The sequence below is a fragment of the Falco cherrug genome, chromosome 6 (genome assembly GCF_023634085.1).
Source record: "Falco cherrug isolate bFalChe1 chromosome 6, bFalChe1.pri, whole genome shotgun sequence".
Taxonomy (NCBI): domain Eukaryota; kingdom Metazoa; phylum Chordata; class Aves; order Falconiformes; family Falconidae; genus Falco; species Falco cherrug.
In genome coordinates, this window is record NC_073702.1 from 53014932 (window position 1) to 53036931 (window position 22000).

Genomic DNA, 22000 nt, shown 5'->3' on the forward strand with positions numbered 1-22000 from the left:
CACAAACTTAGTATAGTGTTAGATATACTTTTGACCTACAGAGTGTTAAGGATAACAGTAATGACTTGAATTACCAGAACAAGGACATTCTAATACAACAACACTACTTAAATTTCCTTTCTCAAACTGCTAGATACAGTAAATGTTATATGGAGTTAAAAATGTAGTTCTTAGTTTGCTGTTTGGAATGACATACTGTCTTTCAAAAAAAAAAAAAAAAAAAAAGGAAAGCTTTGCTTTGGTAGAGGTGTTTTTGTATTAAATAACATATGTAACATATCCCTCTTCCTGTCTTTACTGTTAGGGAGTAGTGCTGCCTACATTCAAATTAGACAGTGGAAGGCAGAAAAACGTAGTACTGTAATCGTAACTTAACTGTAGTTAAGAAACTGTTTTGGATCGTATGACTCTGCCAGCATCTGTGTGGAAAGGGGAAATAGGAATAATACTTCCCGTCCAATAGTAGTTACTAAAGGGTCATTCCTGCTTTATGTTTTAGGAAGTTTAGGCAAACTATTCTGTTGTTGCAATATCTGCTTTTACATGTACAGCACATCTTTTAATAGTGGTTTGAAATGTAAACTGATCATTCCTTGACCTTTTAGTAAAGCTCACACAGACTTTGTGTATATTAAATCAGAATAAGCAAGAAAAGGAACAAACCAAACTTGGCAGCAGTGTCAAAGTCCATCCTAATGAAGTGAAATGTAACATTGGTCTGAAACTAACAAATATGACCAAGATATACTTTAGCTATCATGACCTAGATGACACATATCTAAGGTTAAGTTGAAAGTGGATTTGGTGTGGTTTGTGAGTCATAAGGCAAGATAGTTCTTGTGTGATGAAGCAGATTTGAGTTTTCTGCTTCAGTTGTATGTCCGAGGAAATCTAGTAGAGATTGCATTGATAATGATATTTGATCCTGCAGACCTGTCTGTAGGTTAGATCTGCTGTGTGGTGTGCTTATGAACTTCGAAGTTACTCCTGCAGTTCAAAGAAAATCAGACATCTAGTTCACTAGACAACTGCCCCCCCCCCCCCCCCCAAAAAAAACCAAAAAACCAACACAACCCCAAAAAAACCCAAACAACAAACCCCAAACAAACACCCAAACAAACCAAAACCAACTAAAAATACTCAGAACTCAGTCGGTATACTGTTAGTCGAGACTCTGTGTACTCACTCACATCCTCATACTTCCCAGGAAAGATCAGTAGCATTACTCTTAACAGTGGGCTGCTACATGGGCTTAAAGCTTTCCTGCATTATTTCTGCTGTGCCGGGGCTTCTGAAAAAGAGCTGTTCCTTGGCTTTGATTTGCCTCCAGAGGCAGCATTAAGTCTTAAGCCCTGTGTCAGTTCTTGTTTCTTAAAACTGGCCTTTCACAAGGGACTGCAGGTCCCATCTGTATGTTCAGTGTGTGTGTGTGTGGACTTAAAGCATTTCTGTATGAGTTCCCAGCTGGCAGTTGTTACGGGGGGTGGTGCAGTCAAACCAAATTGCCTCAGTTTTGCTGTTGCTTTTGAGACCCTGCCTCTTCCTAGCTTTGTGGTAGAACTATCTGCAGTTGTTCCCAGTTGATTGTGCCAACGTTTCCCCTTCTTTAGCAAGAGAGTGTTGGAGGAGTGCATGAGAAGTAAATTTTGTTAAGGCAGGTACTGTAGTACAGGTTTTCAGAATATCCATTTAAAAAGTCCTACCCTTCATCTCATCAAGCTTAAATCCTCCTTGGCCCCTAAACCAGCTTTTTGCTGTTATAGTTTGTGTTGCCAAGTACTGTTCCTCCTTTGCGTTTGGTCTTAGAGAATCAATCCAGGTAACAAGTTATGGATAATAGTAACTGCAAGAAAAGGCAGTAACAGTTGCATTGCAACCAAGTTGTTGCAGTTAAAAGATTTTCTTTTGTTTAGGAAGTGATGCCGAGGCACCACCTGTACATGTGAATAAAGAAAAAAATCTTAATTTATATTAATTTCTTGAAAGCTTTGGTGAAATTGGTGTTACTGGGAACAGTACAGATCTTTGAAAGAGTTCAGAGTTCTGAGCAGGTAACACCAACTGTGTAGCTGGAGGAAAAAGGTCACATTTCTTCTCTTGAGTAGAAGCACTACCTTTATTTTGCTAAACTACTGGCTTTCTTGAAGTTTTCAAAGTTTCTTAAGCAAAACAGCAGGAATCTTGACAAGCAAGATGGAAGAGCATGTCTGGTGTCTGGAGCCACATTTCTTATTTTGAAGTCAGCTGAGCTGGGTCAGACATTGTCACGTAGTTGGTGTTCTGAGGATGCTGAAGCCCTGCTGCTATAGTGTCTTAGGAACGAGCTCGTTAAAAGTTTACTGTGTAGAGGACCTAAAACATCTTGTTTCAGTTTAGCTCCTTAACACGAATTCAGTTACGTCCTGTTGCCCCTAATCTGTTTCTTCTGCTGATGTGTGCTGTGTTGCGCTGTCGCATATGCTGAAGTTACATTTTCTCATGACCGGAGTAACTTGCATCGTTCTGGTGTATCAAACTGCCACCGTGCGGTATTTGCTCCCCTCCCGGCCGCTCTCACTGAGCCCCCCTGAACCCACGGCAGAGGCCCCGGCCCGGGCCCCGCGTAGGGCGGCGTTCAAACGTGCTCCTCTCCCGACACCCCACGCGAGCGCTGTCGCCCTCGCCCCCTTACTGGCTCTGCGCTAAGCGCTGCCTCCTTCCTATTGGCCGGGTCGGCTTTCTGGCCCGCCTCTGCCCCTGATTGGTGCTGCCTGCCGGGGTGCTGCGGATGGGCGGGGGGCGGCTGCTGCGCCCGTTGGCCGCGGGCTGAGGCGGGCTCGGGGTGGCGTGCGGGCGCTCTCCGCCCGCCAGCGCGGCCCGCGGAGGGGCGAGGGCAGCGGCTCCCACCGGTGAGAAGCCGGCCTGCTGGGGCGGTGACACATCCCTTCCGCCCCGCCGCGGGCGCGGCGGCCATGGCGCTGGTGCTGGACCTCCTGCGGCGGGTGCTGCAGTACTTCGGCTGGCCGTCCGAGCAGGTGAGGGCCGGGGGCCGGCGGGGCGCCGTCTCCCGCCGGGTGGCGCCTGCAGACCCGCCGGCGCGGGGCGGCCTGGCCGCGGCGGGGGGGGGAGGGGCCGGCACCGCGTGCTTGCGGTGGGACAGCGCGTGCGCCTCGCGCGCGGCTGAGCGTGCCGGTGCCACGGGAGCTGGGTCGGGCCGATCGGACACGCGGCCCTCGGGTGGGATTGCGCGGGGCCGGGGGCTCCTTGCCCAGAAAATAGAGGGGGGAGAAAAATCCGTGGCGCCGGCTGTTGGTGCCGTACTGCTTTAAGTGAGAGGCTGCGTAACGATTCCCGAGCGGCGGTTGATCCTGTGCTTTCAGAGACCTGGGAGAAGTGCGGAGTGGGCAGCCGGAGAGGTTAACCCGCGCGGTGCCGGGGGGATGCGTGAGCTGCCGTTCGGGGGCGGCCCGTTAGTGACGGGTGTCAGCGGGGCGCTGCCGCAGCTGGCGGTCCTGAGGAACTCCCTCGTTTATTTACGTGAGACCACTGAAGTATCTCTGGGAGTGCTAGTTTGACTGAGCTATCCGGTTTATCTTCTGGTTTCATTGTCGGGAGCTCTTGGTGTTTTTAACAGGCCGTATTTTTGGAAAGCGGCGTGTTTGGCGGCAGCATCAGCCGTGCAATCAGGACGTGCCTTCCCTCAGCAGCCACATCGAGGAGGCGTTTCCAGCAGTTACACGCAGTCGTAAGGAAGTATCAGGTCAAGGTATGTTAAACTTATTTCACTTCTTTACTTTTTTTTTTTCCCCTCAAGACTTACATAGATGCATACGGTTACTTAAACGTGCACTGTCTCAGGATATCATTAGCTACGTGATGTAGCTGCTACATTCTTTGTTAGCCTTTGTGCCAGTCTAAAATATTCTGGGTACAGGCTGTATCTTGGCACGGTTTTGGGAACAGTTTGTTAAAACCAGTGTAGGCTTCTTTAGGCTTTCAGCTTGAGAAGAGCATTGAAAAGTTAGGTTAACCTAATTGCGTTATATTTAATTACATATAACATTATTTTAATAAATTTGATTATAAGAACTGGGGGCTTTGATTTTGCTTCTCAGATTAAAAGGTGTTCTGATTTTTAGGCCATATCTGTTTGCCAAAAGAAGAAATACGGATCTACTCGAAGTGTTGTTCGTAGACTTGGGACAATTCTTTCCTTAGAGCCCTACCCAAGACCTTGTTTTCAAGTAAGTGATTTATTGTTGTACATATGTTTCAACTATTTAAATTTTTTAGGTTCTTGATTTACCAGTAGCTTTGCTGTTCTTTTTAGCTTGTGTAACTTGTGCATTGCATCCCTTACACTTACTTTTGTCAACTTGCTTACAGCACTATATAAAAATTCCTTTTGCTGAGGCAGAGCTTTCAGTATGTGCTGAATTTGGTTTCTTTTTATACTTTGTTGTTTGTTTTTAGCTTGTTCAAGAGCCAAGTCCATTGGGTTATGATGAACAAAGCACAGCTCCAGGTCTTGTAGCTCCATCGCTTGCTGATGTCCTGTGGGTGGCAAATGGTGAGGGACAAGCGTTTACTAGACTTAGGTAAGTGAAAGTATAAAAAGGGCTAATAGAAGTAACTTACGTGTTCTGTTCTTTTTGGTGTGTGGTGTGTGGTTTGTGTTTGTTTTTTTCTTTTTTCTTAGCCCTTTCAGCGTTCCAGCTAAACCAAGCCTGGAGGCATTTTGGTTTTTCTGGGGGGCAGTTCCTCTTCACCTGGAAATTCTTGTTATGTAATGTATTCTTAACTGAAAGATTTCTGAAATTGAGTCCCCTCTTTTCCTAATGGCATGTCAGATGCATTACTGGTATTTTGATTTGGTTTCACTCACAAAGTCTTTTGTGAGAGCAGGAGTTTAAGGGAAGCTTGGGTATTGCAACATACCATAAGATTATGCTTATCTTTATCCTTTTAGTTTGCAACTATTTTGATAAACTTTATAAAGGGGAAAACAAGAAAAAACATCTGTCTCCTTTTGACTTTTGATTGCTACAGTGCTGTGCGTGTAAATGTTGATGGTTGCTTTGAAGGAAAGAAAGACGTAATTTCTTTAAGCTTTTGTTGAATATAGTTTATATGATTTTTTTTCTAACTTTTCAAGTTATAAAATATTACAAGTACTGTGAAATAACAAATGATCCCGAAACTTGCAGACACAAATAGTATACAAGTCTTGTCTTCCCCACCCCCCCACCCCGAGAAGTAGAAAGCTGTCTTACTGTTCCTCTAAAGTATCAGTTGAAACTCAGAGGATAAGTCAGAGAGCCAGAACCAAGATTAAAATTTGGACACTTGTATTGTCTTATACTACATCTGTATTGGACAATGTAATTTTGCTTCATATTGTACTGTATTTATCTGTGATCTTTGTGCTGCGTGCTGGTAATGAAACTACAAGATATGGATGAGTTCAAGTTATGCACTTTTTATTAGAGAAGTTGTAGTTGTGTTTTGTCTAATGCTTCATGAGTTGTTACTGTTGAATTGCTGAGCTTTTTTTGCAACAGCTGTAAAATACTGGAAGAATAAAAATATTGTTAAAAGGAACTGCGGCCTGGTTTTGTCTTGCTTGTGCTATTCTTTAGCCAGTCTGATTCACAGATCCATGAAAGTTCATTCTTTCATTGTTTCTATTCTTTCTTTCTCCTCCTCCTCCTCCTCTCCTGGCTCTGCGGAATGTTTTTCAAGAACAAGTATTGCAACTGATACCTTCTCCTTCTGAGCCAGTGTGAATAGCAAGGGGTTTTGGCAAATTGGAAAGCAATGCTGCAGGTCTGATTTGAAGTAAAAGGATGATTAATATAAGGGAAAAGTTTCAATCAAAACTTACTGCATCTTGATTAAATGAAGTAAATTTTATTCTTTGTTTCATGATGAATGTATGACAGTTTGAGTTTACACTCATTCTGTATTATAAGGTTATTTCTGCTGGCATAGACATGAAACAATTTCTAAAATTAAAACCTGAGACTTGTAGCTCAATTTCTAATGCAGTCTGTGTTCATATGTAACTTACAGAAGATTAGGTTCTTACTCTGTAAGTGTGTATTAAAATTCATTATTATTCCTCAGGATATTTTCTGGGAGGTTGCATCCTCTTTGCTGCTTGCAATGTTCATCTTGCAGAGCTCGATAAGTGACCAAAATTTGTGAAGCCTAATTGAGAGATCATTATTCTTTGACTCTCTTGCCTTTCATATCCACTGTTTCAAGTAGAGAGGAGAGACATCTTTATGGTGTCAGTCTAATAGTTATTGAATAATAACAATCTGATGTTATTATCCTACCTATAATTATCTCTGAGTAAATTATCTGACTTTTTTTTTATGATGACTATTTAAGGATCTGCATCATACTGGAGCAAAGGGAGACTTAAAATATTTTTAAGGTTATGAGTAGTTAAAGTGTAAAGTTTTCTTAAATGGTTTGCAAATTTATGTCTTGCTGGATGATGATAACTTGCTTGAACAGTAAGTTTTGAGAATTCCATTGTTGGCTGAGCCTTTTGAAACTGTGTCTTTTGTTGCTTTCTAGAACTGAATTATGGAGAAAAGAAGAAAGTACAGCTCAGCGTGACGTATGTCCATCTACGGACTCAGTACAGAGTGCTCCAAAAAACAGTACACAAAAAGACAGTCTTGTTGATCAAGCAGCACTCCAGAAAATTTCTGCACTTGAACGTGAGCTAACCTTTCTTCGTGCTCAGATTGCTGCGATTGTTTCAGCACAGACATTGGGAGGCATTCCATCAAGTAAGCCCTTCTGGTTTGAAGCAAACCAGTTTTTTTCCTTTAGAGTTCCTGTTCACAGTTTGCCATGTCTGATAGAGAACATCTTTTAACTTCTCTGACTGAAGTTATGTCAACTAAATTTACAGAATATAGTGTTTTGTTTCTCGTTTCAGTATTTGGTGCTACTCTTTCCCCATTCCCCCCATCTGTTTTGTGGCCTGTTTGTCAATTTCAAATGCAGTTGATCCTAAGCGATCTTTATGCTCATTTCCCTGTTTGTGAAGGAGCGTAGTAACGGCGCTATCCATAGGCTACCGATTACTGTTTAAAAAAATTGCAGACTATTAGTTATCTCTTTAGGGTTTTGTACTGTTTCTGACAAGTTATCAAAATCGTGGATAGAAAAAGTATTCTAAGTCAGGTTTGAGCTTTGACAAAAAAGTGCTGCAAATAGATATGTCACTAGAGTATCAAAGATAGCTGGTCTCCAATGTGAGCAACTTCTTAACCCCCACCCCCCCACCAAAGTTTTGAGGTTTTTGATTGCCTTGCAGACTGACCCAGCTGTGGTTGTGGTTGTAGAAATACTTGGACTGGTGCGAGGCAGTTACTTTTGTGTGGCATTGTGAGGCACCTTTGTGATTCAGTTAGCGGTTCTATTGGCTCTTATTTTGTCTCTTCTCCATTGCACTCAGTATTGTAGTCTATTTTATGTGTTTTGTGGTTATCTTTGCTTTTGCTTCATGTGGATTATTCTAGCGTTCAGACCGTTGAGAATGAACTGTAAGTAGTAGCAGGCTGCTTTGCTGTTGGAGTGCTGCTCCACAGATTTATCTAGTGCTTAAATTGAAGACACAAATGGGTAAAATCAGAGCAGCACAAGACACCTCAGATTCATTATTTTGTGTGGTTAAGTTTTTCTTTGTTTTGAATATAATTCTTCTGTGATATAATGTATGAGATGTGTAAGAAAGTGCTTTAAGAGATGTCTTGTCTTGACGAAATTTGAGTAATACTACATGTTGCTTAATATTGTTAATTGTGAAGGTATACTGACTAAAAATAAAATTATTATTTTTCTTTTATAACTGCATCCAGAAGCCTTTAAAACATTCAGCACTCCAGATGGATTTTACCCAGTGCCAGCCATGACTTCTACACCATTGTCCATCTCTCACAATCACTTTGTAATTCCCTCACCCCCTCCACTTCCTTCTGGTGTACCATCTGGTGTCGATGCTAGTAATTCGGCAGTTGAACTTATAAAGCAACGTCATGCTGCAAGGAACGGTGGTTCAACTACAGCTGATAGTGCTGATCACCAGAGGGCAAAGAACGTTCCTAGTATGATGGATGTTTTGAAAGACCTAAACAAAGTTCAGTTGCGAGCTACTGAGAGGTAGGTTGAATTGAATGTGTATCTGAGTAAGCCGTGATTCTGTGAGCACTGCGGCTCTGAAGTAGCACTGGAGAGCACCAATGTGAAACAACATTTAGTGACCAGCTACTGCTGACAAGCTTAAGTTGGCAATTTCTAAGCTCACAGCTTGGTGTGTGAGATATTTCTGACATGGCTTTTAGATACATTTAAAATGTGCAAAATAACACAGCATGTGATACTCATAAACTAGTCTGTTGCTTTGGTATACAAATCTCAGGTTGGTGTGGGGAGGTGAGTATGTTGCTGTCGGCAGATTGGTTACAAAATTGGGTACACATCACAGGAATTTGATCTGAACAAATAAACTTTTTGGATTTACTGTGAAAGGACAAATCCTTGGGGAAACATTGGAAAACTACTGTTAGTATACCCAAAATATCCTGGTCCTAGCTTTGAGGTATTAAAGAAAATACATGCTGTGTCTTATTGAAAACGTTTTGTAAATTTGTATTTCAATAGTGCAGTTAGATTGTAAATATTTTTACTGCTCTATTGTTTTGATGGTAAGCACAGCTGAAATGTTACAAAAATGCATTACTGAAGACTGCAGTACCTCTTTGGTACACTTTGGACAGTGTTGCTCTGCTGTGCCAGGTGTAATAGAGGTTGTCAGATATCTTTCTGAACTTCTTGAGTTGCAAAATTATATAAGAACATTTGAGTCTATAATGAATATTTGGAGCTCTTAATGTGGGAAGAATGTCACTTACCAAACCTTAAATCATTCTTTTTTCAGCATTTTCTTAACTGTGAGCTTTATCCCTGAAAATACCTAGTGCAAGTCTTGGGCAAATTATCTATGTGCAACTCTAAAGCATATCTTTACATTTTTAATGACATTTTTGCAGTAAATAAAGCAAATATAAAGTGCACCTAGGTAAATTGTGTATTTCCTTATATGTGTTTTCTTTTATATAATTCCATGTGTAGTGAGTTAAGAAAGTGCAATGTTCAGGTTGACAGTTTTAACAACCATTATGTTAAGCAGGGGCGTGATTAGTAGGACATGGTAAGTGTGTGTCCAAAAATGCTTTCTGGATTTAGGCATCTACCTGTATTCTGAAGGTAGGATTTAACTGAATAATGGATTTATGTTGTTGGAGGGAGTAATGATGATTAAAATTGCTATAATTTTTCAGGCAGCAGTCTGACAGTAGTTTAATGTGTGCACTGTGAAGGGGAGACCTCTGCTCTCAGAAGCTGAGAGCCTGAGTATCTCAGTTTCTACCACCCAAGCACCAGCTTACACATTAGGCAAGTGCTCTAACAGCTTGATTTTATAGGAAGGGTGAACTCAATCCTTTCAGGTTTCGTGTTAAATGATATCTGCTGTAACTGCCAGACTTTGAACTTGGTGCTGTCAGTGTGCATTAATAGGTACAATTCACTGGCCTGGAGATAGCACTTCACTATCAGAAGTCTAGGGTTTTTTTTTTCTTTTTCTAATATCTAAAGGGTTAGGAAGTTTTTCTTATGATTTATTTTCTGGGGCTAGTTACCAAGTTCCGTATTTATGATGGGTTTTGGGGTGCGGGTGCTGTTTTGATCTGACGTATCTGCTATCTTTTGATTTGTGTTTTAATTTAGAAAAATTGTTATCAAATTAAAAACTACTTCTTAAATTTTGCTTATAAAATTTTCATATTTGGGTGCTCGGCTGCTCACTTGGAGGGGAAAGAACTGTCTTTGAAGCCTTTGTGCCAAATCTGATGATAATTTTTTGTCTTATAATGAAAATTGAGTTGTGTGGTTTATAAATGGGGCTTTGTGGTCACCTGGCTGCATATTTGACTTAAATGAAGTGGTGATTTTCTTCAAATATAATTGCTCTGAAGAATTTTGTAAGTTTGTTCTTGCTCATGAGACCATAGAAAGACATATTGTTCCAAATTTGATGGTTTTAATCAAATTATGTTCATCATGGTTATGGGAGATTCTCACTAACTTAATATAACTTATAAATGAGACCTGCTATGAAAACTGCATATTTTGATGTTTTTTCCTCATTATTTATTTGCAATACTTCCATACTTTGTGTTGATTTATTGCCATTTTTCTTTATGGTACAGCACCAAGTTGTATTTTCAAGCTAAGAATCTGTCTGACAAAGTTGTTGGGTGTACTTCTATTAGTCCTGTCTGGTGAATTGCTGTAAAGTAACAGCAGCACTATTTGTGTAATCAGGGTTTTATAGGATAAGGGGGTATGCAGAAGTCACTCAGTACAGAACTGGGGGCAGGAGACAATAATTTTCTCTTTTTCTAGGTCACCTGGAGGTACTCCACTTTCTAGACCCAAAAAGAGGCAAAGTTCAGACTGGGATCCAGTTGCTGTACTAACTCATGCACTACAGCAGAAATTTGCACATAAAAATTATGAAGACGATTCCCTGGACAAAGAAAATCAATCTTTTGATAGCTCCCCATTTTCTAGTCCAGAGATCCCACTGGTATGTTCTTATATGAGAATGTGGTTTTATAGTCTCAAAGTGACTGCAGTTCTCGTGGATAGCTGCAGAATTTTCACAACTCGATAACATCTCTACCATGTTTTTAAACCATTAGCCTTGCTAGTTGCTTTTTTCAAGTATAATCAAGGCAGAGAATCTCAAAGGTTAATTATTTTGGGTGGATTTAGACTGGTAATTACACTTCTAGACGTGCCAAGAGGAAAAACTTGGAAGACTGTCTTCAAAAATTCAGCTCGTAGTTGATTGAGCTATGGATATTTGCTTGATGGTAATTGGCAGAGGCATCCATGCATGGGAAGTGTGTGTCCAGTTAGCAATAGGAACTACTTATTGACTAATTTTATATATAAAAGATGCTACGAAGGTACAGAGAGGTCTGACTAACACATGCTATGTATTCAGAAATGCAAATGAAAGCATTGGCTATAATGTTTTTCTCTGAGGTAGCATTATTTCCACACAGTTTGCATCTTTATCCAGAATGAGATGCAATTCTGAATGCTGTTGCAAAGCCCATGAAAAATACAGTTTTTGCTATGAACCAGAAAAGTGCGGTAGACAGAGCCATTGGACTAAGGTGATTCCGAGCGCTGGTTTCTGTAGAGCAGCCTGTGCATGCTACTCCAACATACACAGTTCAGCAGCGTTGTTGGTTATTTGTTAGAGTTTTCCATAAACATCAGAACTACTTAGATGAGATGGATAGAAATAGGTGGCAGTAACTTAAACTGTGCTTCTCTGCTTAGCAATTCTATCTTTTTATCTTAAGAGTGAGATAAAGCTTTGGGTTGTGGCATTTGTCAGCCTAATGATAACACAAAACATGGAAATCCAGATGTTTTTTTGAAGTCTGCTGCTTATATGCATGGCTGGCTGCTTGGCTGAAAACTAAGGTGCATGTTTCTATTTCTAGCTGTAATTTTTTTTTTTTTTCAGCTGCGTGAGGATTTTGCAGGCAAAATGTAGGATATATTTGGCAGACTAGTGAGCCAACAGTTCTCATGCAGTCTTAGTAAATTTCCCTGTTGACTATTTTTTTTTTTTCTTCCCCTAAAGGAAAAATTAGAAACTTAAAAATAGCCAGGCTTGCATTTTGGATGCTGCAGACCATTGCATTGCATAGCTGACATACCTGATCGTAGATACAAAGATCAAAGTTAGATCCTAGAACAGCTTGTTTATGGAGTAACTGTTGTTCCAGGATCTAACAGCTGAATTACAAAGTCCTGGAAGCGAGACTGCTTAAGGCTAGCATATGCAGGAGTAGATACAGAAAGGTGGTCTGTTTCTAGTTAAAGCAGAATAATTTCATGAGCTTGTAATCAAGCCTCTAATTGTTTACCCTTGAGTGTTTTGAGCAATAAATGTACTTAAAGCAATTCCACAGGCTTTCTATTTTATTCATCCTATGTTAAAGAAGCATGACAAGTCTTCCAAACTGTTTTTATTGTAAACAATTCAGTTGTCTTGGGTATAATTTTGTTTAACTGCATCCCTGTTCCGCAGGTTGGACGTTGCAGTCTGAAACCAAATGCAAAATCTAGACTTACAAGAACTGATGAAGTTAAACAGGTACCGACGTGGAAAGTGAGAGCTCATATTTAACTGATGGAGGCTTCTGAGGAAACTTCATCGCGTGTGTAAGTGGCAGGTCCACTCGGAAACTGCTGTAAGGTGCTGTAATGTGTTCTAGAACATCTCTCCTATGCTATTGAAGTTTGGGTGTTGTTTGGTTTGCAAAATGGCCTCTTTCTTCTCCTTAGTTTTCCAGCAGACAAACTTGTGAGTGTGATGCTTTTATGAGAAGCACAGAACCAAAAGGAACCTTTAATGATATGGAACAGTGTGTTTGAAACCTGGGAAATGCAAGAAAGAAGTGTATGTGAAAGAAAAATAATTATTGGTGTGGCAGCTGAGGCATGCACTCTGTGTGCTCCAGTGTAAATAATGAGGAAGCATAAACTTTTTGTTAGTGTGTTATATGTAAACTGACTGTATATAATGGTAGCTAATACTGTTTTCATTAGAATGGTATAGTTCCCTCAGTTTTCTCTGCAGTTTGCTGATGCAAGTCTGTGTTCCATTTGCAAACAGTATTGTAATTTATTTCAGGTCAGTAGGTGAACTTTTATGTGTTTGAAACTTTGTTCTGCTGTAAGTAAACTGCAGGCTGTCTGTTAAATGCCTGTTAACGCGGGGGAGTTGTTCTGAGATTAATAAAAGAGCTCGTAGAGAGATCTGCTAGTACATAGTCTAAATTCCACAAGTAAACAAACATCAACTCCCTCCTTGGCTTCTCCATTTGAAGTCTGTTTTGTTCACAAGAGTTTATAAAATAAAATTTCCTTTATATCACCAGATGTGTGTGGTGGTGGCATTTTGTGTTGCAAACTAACTTTTTTTTGTACCCTAAGAACTGACCATATTAGACAGCTTCTTAAATTGTGTTATTTAAATTAATTAAAATAAAGCTTACATTTTGCTTGCCAGAGTACTTGATGGAGGAGTCCCTTAGTGACAAATTTTTTATGATCCACTGCTTACAATAGCTGCCTTCACTTAATCTTTTGACCCTGATGTGTTGTCATGCTTTGACCTCATCTGGCAACGAAGTACCACTCGGCTGCTTGCTTGCTCCCCTACCCCCACAGTGGAATGGGGAGGAGAATTGGAAAAAAGATAAAAATTCATGGTTTGAGGTAAGAACAGTTTAATAATTGAAATAAAATCTAATAATATTAATGGTATTGAAAAGGAGATAGAAATAAAACCCAAAAGAAAAGAAACCAGAACACAACTGATGCACAATAGAATTGCTCACCACCTGCTGACTGATGCCCAGCCAGCCCTGGAGCAGTGATCACCCCTGGCCAGTTCCCCTAGTTTATATACTGAACATGATGTCCTATTGTATGGAATATCCCTTTGGCTAGTTCAGGCCAGCTGTCCTGGCTGTGTCCTGCCTCAATTTCTTGCGCCCCTCCAGCCTTCTCGGAGGCAGGGCCTGAGAAACTGAAAAGTCCTTGACTTGGTATAAACATTACTTGGCAACAACTAAACCCATCAGTGTGTTATCAGCATTATTCTCATACTAAATCCAAAACAGAGGATTGTACCAGCTACTGAGAAGAAAATTAACTCTATCCCAGCTGAAACCAGGACATGTATAAAAAATCCTGTCAATTAGACTGTTGCATGTTTTCCTTATATATATCCTGTCTTCTCTTTCCCTGCTCACTTACAGAGAGTACGCTGTCAGCTAGATTCCCTCTTAATGCCGAGTCTTATTTGCACAGTTGTAAGAAATTACTGTGCAAATCCTGTACTTCTGTTTTAATTTTAAAAGCTATCTTTTGACTAAAAATGGAGCTTAAGTGACTTGCTATTTTGTGCTTCTAAAATTATGTCTTCTAGATGTTTTCTGAATTTGTGATAAAGTTCAATAATCACTATTCTCCCTTTCCTCTCTCAGTCCATAACTTAACAGTTCGACCTTCCCTTTCTTTCCGCTTTCAAAATATGCTTTTGTTGAATTCTCTACCTAAACTTGACAACTGCTATGAACTCCATACAGAATAGTCAGCTTGGCTTTGTACTTGGGAATCTTACCCTCTTCTGTCAAGGCTCCCTATTGTCTTGTCTGCTGCTCTGGTTCCTGATATACTGGAGCAGCAGTGAAGGAAGTCTGTGCTGTGCCAGCAGAAGAGGATATGAAGGCAGATGAATCCTGGTGAGTGTAAAGCCTATGCATCGGCTTCCTTTTGCTCAGTATCTGCAGTATGACGAGGTGGAGCAAGTTATCTCCTGTGTTGTATCAGCATTTGTAAATCCAGGGGATCACGGGGGTTTGTGGCTTTTCTGTTGTGACTGACAAACGGGAAGGTGGAATTCTTGCTGTTGAGAGACTATTAATCTGCAAAGCCCTGAATACAGTAGTCATTTTTCTCTCCTACTTCAATTGCTTTATGTGACCAGCTGTTTCTTGTCTTCAGGAAGAGCTATAGTTTTGGACTCCTTTCATATGTTTTTTTCCTGTTCTCTCCAGAGTTTGGAATTTAACTGCAAGTTTGGCCTACGGAAGCATTTTGCACTGTGAATTTTGAATATGAAAGCATCTTTTCATCTTGGAAGGGGATTCTCTCAGAAATTTCTTAGTACCTCTTAAACCAAGGATCTAGTGTCAGACTTCAGAAGCATCTGCAAATTTTCATGAGCTGTGTGACCCTTCAGGTTGTTGGGCACTCTCTGATTTTTGTGTCAGTCTGATATGAATTATGTGTTAATGTAGTTTCTGTAGCTGATCTGCTTCCTTAGGGAAGAGGGTAAGTCATGGGCCACATTATTTTTTTTCAACTACGTACCACCTACATGTTATGAGAACTTTGTTTTATGTAGTTCCAGATGTAGATTAAGTCAAGCATTGAGCCCTGGCATACCTTGAGAAGCCTGTGGGTGGCATCTGGTAACATCTTGACAGTTTTCAGTATCATGAAATTGCAGAACTTAATAATGTTTAGTAATGAAAAGTTTAGCTCCCATTGCAGAGGTTTTTCTTCCTTTCAGAACTAATGGAAATGTGACTGTGTTGTCTTATTTTGACTGAAACAGCTGTATCAACAACTTAGAAGCAACTTGAGGTTGTCTAAGGTTATCCATGTCCACCTAGAATCCATGCCCAGTTTACCTACAAATAATATTGTTTCCGTAAGGTCCCTGACTGAGTTGCTCAGTGAATGCATCTCTTAGAGATGGGGTAGTGATATGGGGGAGGAGAAGGAGACTTGGGAACATGAGCGCTGCATTGGTCTGCTGGAACAATCTTGTGAGATGTGCTTTTTTATTCTTGTCACTGAAGAAGTCTGGAAAATTTATTCTCCTGATGAATTTTTGGGCAGGATATATTCCTTCAGGAGTCACTGGGGAGGTCTCTGGAATGAAAGTTGGTTTTGTTTTTTCACTGGAAAGACTAGGAAACATGTATAGCATATCCAGTTTTTCAACTGATAAAATTGAAACAAGAATAAATGTTTCAAATGTTTTGAGTAAACAGGGCTAGAAGGAAAAGTACAATGCAGTTGTTTAAAAGCACTCTTAAGGATTGTTCCCTAGGAGATTCTAAGAGATTTGAGTTCTCTATCAGTGAGCTTCCTATTACAAGGAGACTAATAAATATAATTATGTGAACTGTGAGTGTCACTGTTTGCTGACAAGCTCCTGTGATATACCAGACCTGTCCAGATACTCGCTACTTGTAAGGGATGTTTAATATGTAATCTGTCATCTCTCTGTATGTGTAGGTACAGAGTTTTGTGGGAAAGGCACAGATGAGAATATGCAACAGTATTCACTGCACTCAGTCTCCTCCTCTTTTCAGGAATTTATTACATTGTCCTTTAGTCTTACTAAATAGTAAAATTATATATGGGGCTCTTGCAAAAGCCTGATTGACAAAGGGATCCCGCTAAACAAGTTGGCCTTTGAGTTACTGATCAGAAGCCTTGGGGAAAGAAAGTTCTGCAGGCAAGACTGCAGCTGGTGTCCCAGTGTTAGTAAGGTCTGCAGCCGGATTTCACTTCTGCTGTATCTGAAATCTGTTTGCCAGTGATTGTGGGTATCTGGGAGACGTTTGTAATCCTGATTCCAGTACCGGGTTCTCGGAACAGATCCCCATGTGGTCTAGCAGCATGTTTTTCATAGTGACGCCGACTTCGGCTTCATCTGTATTACCTTCCAGGTTTGTCTGAATAATTTGTGAATTAATTGTATGTGATACTTCAGAACATTGTTGTTGCATGTCTGTGTGAAATTTGAGTAGTTTGCCTAAGGGAAGGTGCTCTGCTGGGCCTGTTGTTTGCAATCAGACAAGGACTTGTAGGTGATGTGGTGGTTGGAGGCAGTCTTGCCTATAGTGATCACAAAATATTGATAGAGTCTCAGATTCTTGGACAAGTAAGGAGGGGGAGTCAGCAGAATCGCTACCCTGGACTTCTGGAGGGCTGACTTCAGCCTGTTCAGAAGCCTGGTTGACAAGAGTCCCTTGGGAGGCAGTCCTGAAGAGCCAAGGGGTCCAGGAAGGCTGGACATTCTTCAAGAAGGAAGTCTTAAAGGTGCAGGAGCAGGCTGTCCCCATGTGTCAAAAGACGAGCCAGCAGGGAAGACCACCAGCCTGGCTGAACAGAGGGCTTTGGCTGGAACTTGGGGAAGAAAGGAGAGTTTGGAAGATGGGGCAGGCAACTCAGGAAGACTACAAAAATGTCATGAGATTGTGCAGGGAGAAAATTAGAAGGGCCAAAGCCCAACTACAGCTTAATGTGGCTATTATCATAAAAAGACAATAATATTTTTTTCTGTAACTACATTAGCAACAAATGGAGGTCTAAGGAGAATCTTCATCCTTTATTGGATGCAGGGGGGAAACATAGTGACAAAGGATGAGGAAACAGCTGAGGTACTTAATGCTGGTTTTTCCTCAGTCTTTAGTAGTAAGACCAGTTGTTCTCAGGGTACCTAGTCCCCTGAACTGGAAAACAGGGACATGGAGCAGGATGAAGCCCCCATAATCAAAGGGAAAATGCGTGAGTGATGTGCTACGCCACTTAGACACACAATCCTGTGGGGCCGGATGGGATCCACCTGAGAGTACTGAGGGAGCTGGTGGAAGAGCTTGTCAAGCAACTCTCCATCATTTATCACCAGTCCTGAAGGGCAGGAAGGAGGTTGCAGGGAACCACAGGGCTGTCAGCCTGACCTCGGTGCCAGGGAAGCTTATGGAGCAGATCATCTTGGGTGCTGTCATGTGGCAAGTACAAGACAACCAGGTGATCAGGCCTAGCCAGTGTGGGTATATGAAAGGCAGGTCCCGCTTGACTAACCTAGTTTCCTTCTAGGACAAGGTGACCCACTTAGCAGATGAGGGAAAGGCTGTGGATGTTGTCTATTCAGACTTCAGTAAAGCCTTTGATACCGTTTCCTACAGCATTCTCCTGGAGAAACTGGCTGCTCATGGCTTGGACGGGCATAATCTTTACTGGGTGAAAAACTGGCTGGATGGCCAGGCCACTGGTTTTTCTCTGGCGGTGAATGGAGTTACATCCAGCTGGTGGCCAGTCACAAGAAGTGTTCCCCAGGGCTCAGCACTGGGGGCCAGTCCTGTTTAATATCTTTGTCAATGATCTGGACAAGGAGATCGAGTGCACCCTCAGTAAGTTTGCAGATGAGACCTAGTTGGGCGGGAGTGTTGATCTGCTGGAGGGCAGGAAGGCTCTGCAAAGGGAGCTGGACAGGCTGGACTGATGGGCTGAAGCCAATTGTGTGAGGCTCAACAAGGAGAAGTGCCTGGTCCTGCAACTGGGTCACAACAACCCCACGCAGGGCTACAGGCGTGGGGAAGAGTGGCTGGAGAGCTGCCTGGCAAGAAAAGGGCCTGGGGGTGCTGGCCGACAGCCGGCTGAACATGAGCCAGCAGTGTGCCCAGGTGGCCAAGAAGGCCAACAGCATCCTGGCTTGTATCTGAAGCAGTGTGGCCAGCAGGACAAGGGAAGGGATTGCCCCTCCTGTACTTGGCACTGGTGAGGCCACACCTTGAATCCTGTGTTCAGGTTTGGGCCCCTCACTGCAAGACAGACACTGAGGTGCTGCAGCGTGTCCAGAGAAGGGCAATGAGGCTGGTGAAGGGTCTGGAGCACAGGTGTTATGGGGAGTGTCTTTTTTGTGATCATCATTGTTCTCAATATAACTATTTTTTTTCTCTTTCTCAGGCATGTATATGCATCATACTTAATGCATTCGGCATTGAGAATGTACTGCTATGTGAAAGATCCATCTTATGTATATTTTCACTGGTGTTTGTGAAGAATAGCTTGATAATTATTTTGTGATTTTAAAATAAATGATGGATAAATGTATGCTTTTCTTCAACATAATGTATTTATATTTATAAAATAAATGGGATTATATAATCTCAATGTCTAGACAATTAGTATAAATTACCCGCTATACAGAAGCAGCTAGTTTCAAGTGGAATGTCTTGGTATTTGTTCTTGTTTTTTGAGAATTGAGGTAAGCAGCAGTTGCTTTAGGAATTTGATCCAGCTTTGAAAGCTTGCTGCTTCTCTTAATGTTTGAATGACAAACGTTTAGAACTTAAAAACTGACAGTGACCAAAACTGTAAAACCAAGCAGGTTTTTGTATATATGTATTTATTTTGTCTTGCTTTATATTCTTTATTTTTCAGTGCCAGTGCCTGCCATCTTACAAACTTCTGCTCATGTGTCAGCTATTGCCAGGTAAGAAAAAGGATTCTTGAAACTTCTTTGAAGTGTAAGTCTAGGATTAATTACCAAATTCTTTCTAAATACCTGTAAAGTAAACTTTCGTAATTGACATTGTAGAGTCTAAATGGTAGTTAAAAGATTTACAAGGCAGTTAATAACTATTGAGGCACAAACTCCTGCTAAAAAGCTTTCTTTTGTGATTTTGTTTGAGGTTTTAAAATATTGAACTGATTTCTGTCTTTGGAGGTGTTTTGAAAGGATATGCCATCCTTTCTCAGTTTCATTTTACAGCTTACACTTTTTTTCTTTTGCCTTGCAAATCTGTTTTGAAAATCTTCGTTCATGGATAAAATCTACACAAGGTTGATATGTGCTTTTTATTTGGTTATATCTTTGCAGTACTTATGTTAATTAGTATAACTTAATAGTGAAGCTATTGTAGTGTTTCTTCAATAAATGAACTAATTTTTTTTCCTTTCTTGCCTTACTGCTTGTATGCAGCAGCATATATTTTGTACAATATATATATATATATTGCAGTCCTATTCTATTCTGTTATTTCACCAACCTCTCTTGTCTCAATACTTCCTGTATTGGCATAATCAAACTTTCTTGGTCGCTATCTCCTTCAAGATTTTCTCTTTTCAAAGTGTAAGGATTATTAAGAGACAATATTAATCTTCAGGAGAAAAAAACTATGTTAAAAAGAAGTTACTGCATGAAAGCACATTTGAACCATCTGGTACCTCAGCAAGTGTGCCTACCTGGATGAACAAATGTAGTTCTGCCTTTGAGAAACTGGAAGTAGATAAATTCTATAATGGTAGATATGGGTCCTTCCCTCAGAGAAACTCGGTGTACTTTAAATTGTCCAATTTAATTTCAAAGATTTGGACAGGAAGCACGTAGCTTAGCTAGAAGGATACCTGCTGTAAATCACTGATGTATAAAAACAGAAAATTGTTATTATTTTTCAAAATATTTTGAAGTACAAAGCTGAAGTTACTATAAACAGTATAGCAAAAAAAGGAAAGGGATTGAATAGTAAGTATGGAAGAGATTTTGTAAGAAAAGGAAGAATCTATAAAGTCATCACAAATAATGCATGTGTTATGAGAAATAGTAACCGAGTTATGTAAAACAAAGCACGACATGGATTAATGCTTCTATCTGTATAAATCTGCTTTTGTTTCTTGCAGTTTGACAAATGTGAAAGGCACAATCTGGAAGGGTCTTTGACAAGCCTTTTCCTCTCTTGCTGTTTGTAAATGTTCCAGTGGTTTATAAACATGCACATCATGCTCCATAGTTACACCTTGAAACATTTTGTTTAGAGCCCAGTGTTTAACTGCTTTGATGGTTTTAACAATATCTCAATTTATGTTGTGGGTAAAGGGTAAAGAAGACAGCTGTCCTTCAACTTGGGAAATATTTTGTCCATTTCAGTATTACTTGCCCAGATTACATACAAATTCTTGTTCTTCAGAATTTTTTTCTTTTTTTAATACCAGTCACCAACAGAAATAGTTTCTATTTATGATCAGTTTTCAATGTACTTCTTATACCTCTAATTATTCAGCAAACAAATGTTTTGCCTGTCCATCTGTGCATGTGTATTAATAGAATAGCTATCTTCTATAAGATAACAGTTGTTAACCCAAACGGCTGTTTTATTTAATTTATATTAGGACATCTCAAAATCAAGTTACAAATAAATGGTGTTGGCCAGTGTTTAGCAGAACTAGAAAGAAATGTCTGAAAGTCACTTAATTGTGAATATGAATCCTAATTCACTCAGATGTCTATGGAAGCACCTACAGTAAGTATTTGAACTTGCAATCCTAGCAAAAAATGGAGCTTCTAAAATCTTCTGTGTTGCTAAAGGGATCTTTTTCTTTAAATTCAAATGCCATATTTTGTTCCTAGGAGATTGAAATAGTAGTTTTATTTGTAATATTGTAACTTTACTCTGTTTTCTCTAGCTATAATTTAGCTGTTTAGCTGAGAGATATTTTTGATTGCGCTAGATGTTAGTTTCCATGTATTCTTTATTTAGAGAATTAGTTCTAATGACTAATTATAATAATCAAAAGGCCCTTCTTTTGATATTCATTATTTTCCCCAATAGTCCTGTCAGCAGGATCTCCTCTTCTGCAGTGGGAATTTGTTTGTTTGTTTTGTTTTGGGTGGTTTTTTTTGTTTGTTTTTTTTTGTTTTTTTACCCCATGCTTAAAGAAAAACAATGTGGTGCTTTTGTTCCATCTGTTTCTAGTCCTCTTCACATTTTAATTTCGGCTTACGTTTTCATTCAGGCTATTTGCCTGGAAGGCTGAAAGCGGCTTTAAAAGCAGATTGTTTATGTGTGTAAGCAAGAGTGTTCAGACTTTCATTTTGATCGTTATTGGGACGGAAGTATTCATACCTTTTGTTTAAGGCTAATTTAGGCATTTAATTTCAATGGGTGAGAGAACTGAAAGCAGGAGCCTAAATTTCCTCTTTAAGTAACAGAGAGGTAGCAGCACAGTGTGCAGGGGTGGAGGTGGCACTAGTGGTAAACCCCTAATCAGCAAAAAATGCCTTAGAGTAAAATATATTCGAAATTTTTGAAAATAATTGATGTAAATAGTTGATACATTCTGCAGATAAACTGCATGTATCTAACCACAAGAGTGCAGTGTTATACCAGATCTATGTTGCAAGTCTTTAAGTAATTCTGCTTTGTCAGTATTAGGTCTAACAATAAAATTTTCATCCCTTTGTATTTTTATCTTTTTAGTGGCATTCACTGAATTGTAGAGGTTATATGCTTCTAACTTACTAGTGTTATGGTGAACTGTATGTGTATTTGGATTAGTAAAAAGCCAACACTAGGCTAGTTTATTCTGTTATTCACAAAATAAATCTGCTACTTCATTTTTCTAGGAGAATAGACAGAAGATTTTATGTGGTGAGCTAGAGAGGAGCTTCATCTGGTAGTGGTCTTTTCCTGAAGAAATATGCTCTCATATCCCACGTAAAATGGCTATTGGAGAAAAAATTCTGTTTGTGGTG

The 22000-nt window shown here is 40.2% G+C and overlaps 1 protein-coding gene across 1 annotated transcript; it reads left to right on the top strand.

The window, feature by feature from the left end:
* Window positions 1-2780: 2780 nt before the first annotated feature.
* MTFR2 (mitochondrial fission regulator 2) lies at window positions 2781-13033 on the top strand. Its single transcript, XM_055713631.1, has 9 exons — window positions 2781-2916; window positions 2950-3014; window positions 3614-3745; window positions 4119-4223; window positions 4453-4577; window positions 6568-6785; window positions 7863-8163; window positions 10471-10654; window positions 12182-13033. Exons 2-9 carry the CDS (start codon window positions 2952-2954, stop codon window positions 12278-12280), a joined length of 1227 nt encoding a protein of 408 aa, XP_055569606.1. The 5' UTR covers window positions 2781-2916; window positions 2950-2951; the 3' UTR covers window positions 12281-13033.
* The last annotated feature ends 8967 nt before the right edge of the window (window positions 13034-22000 follow it).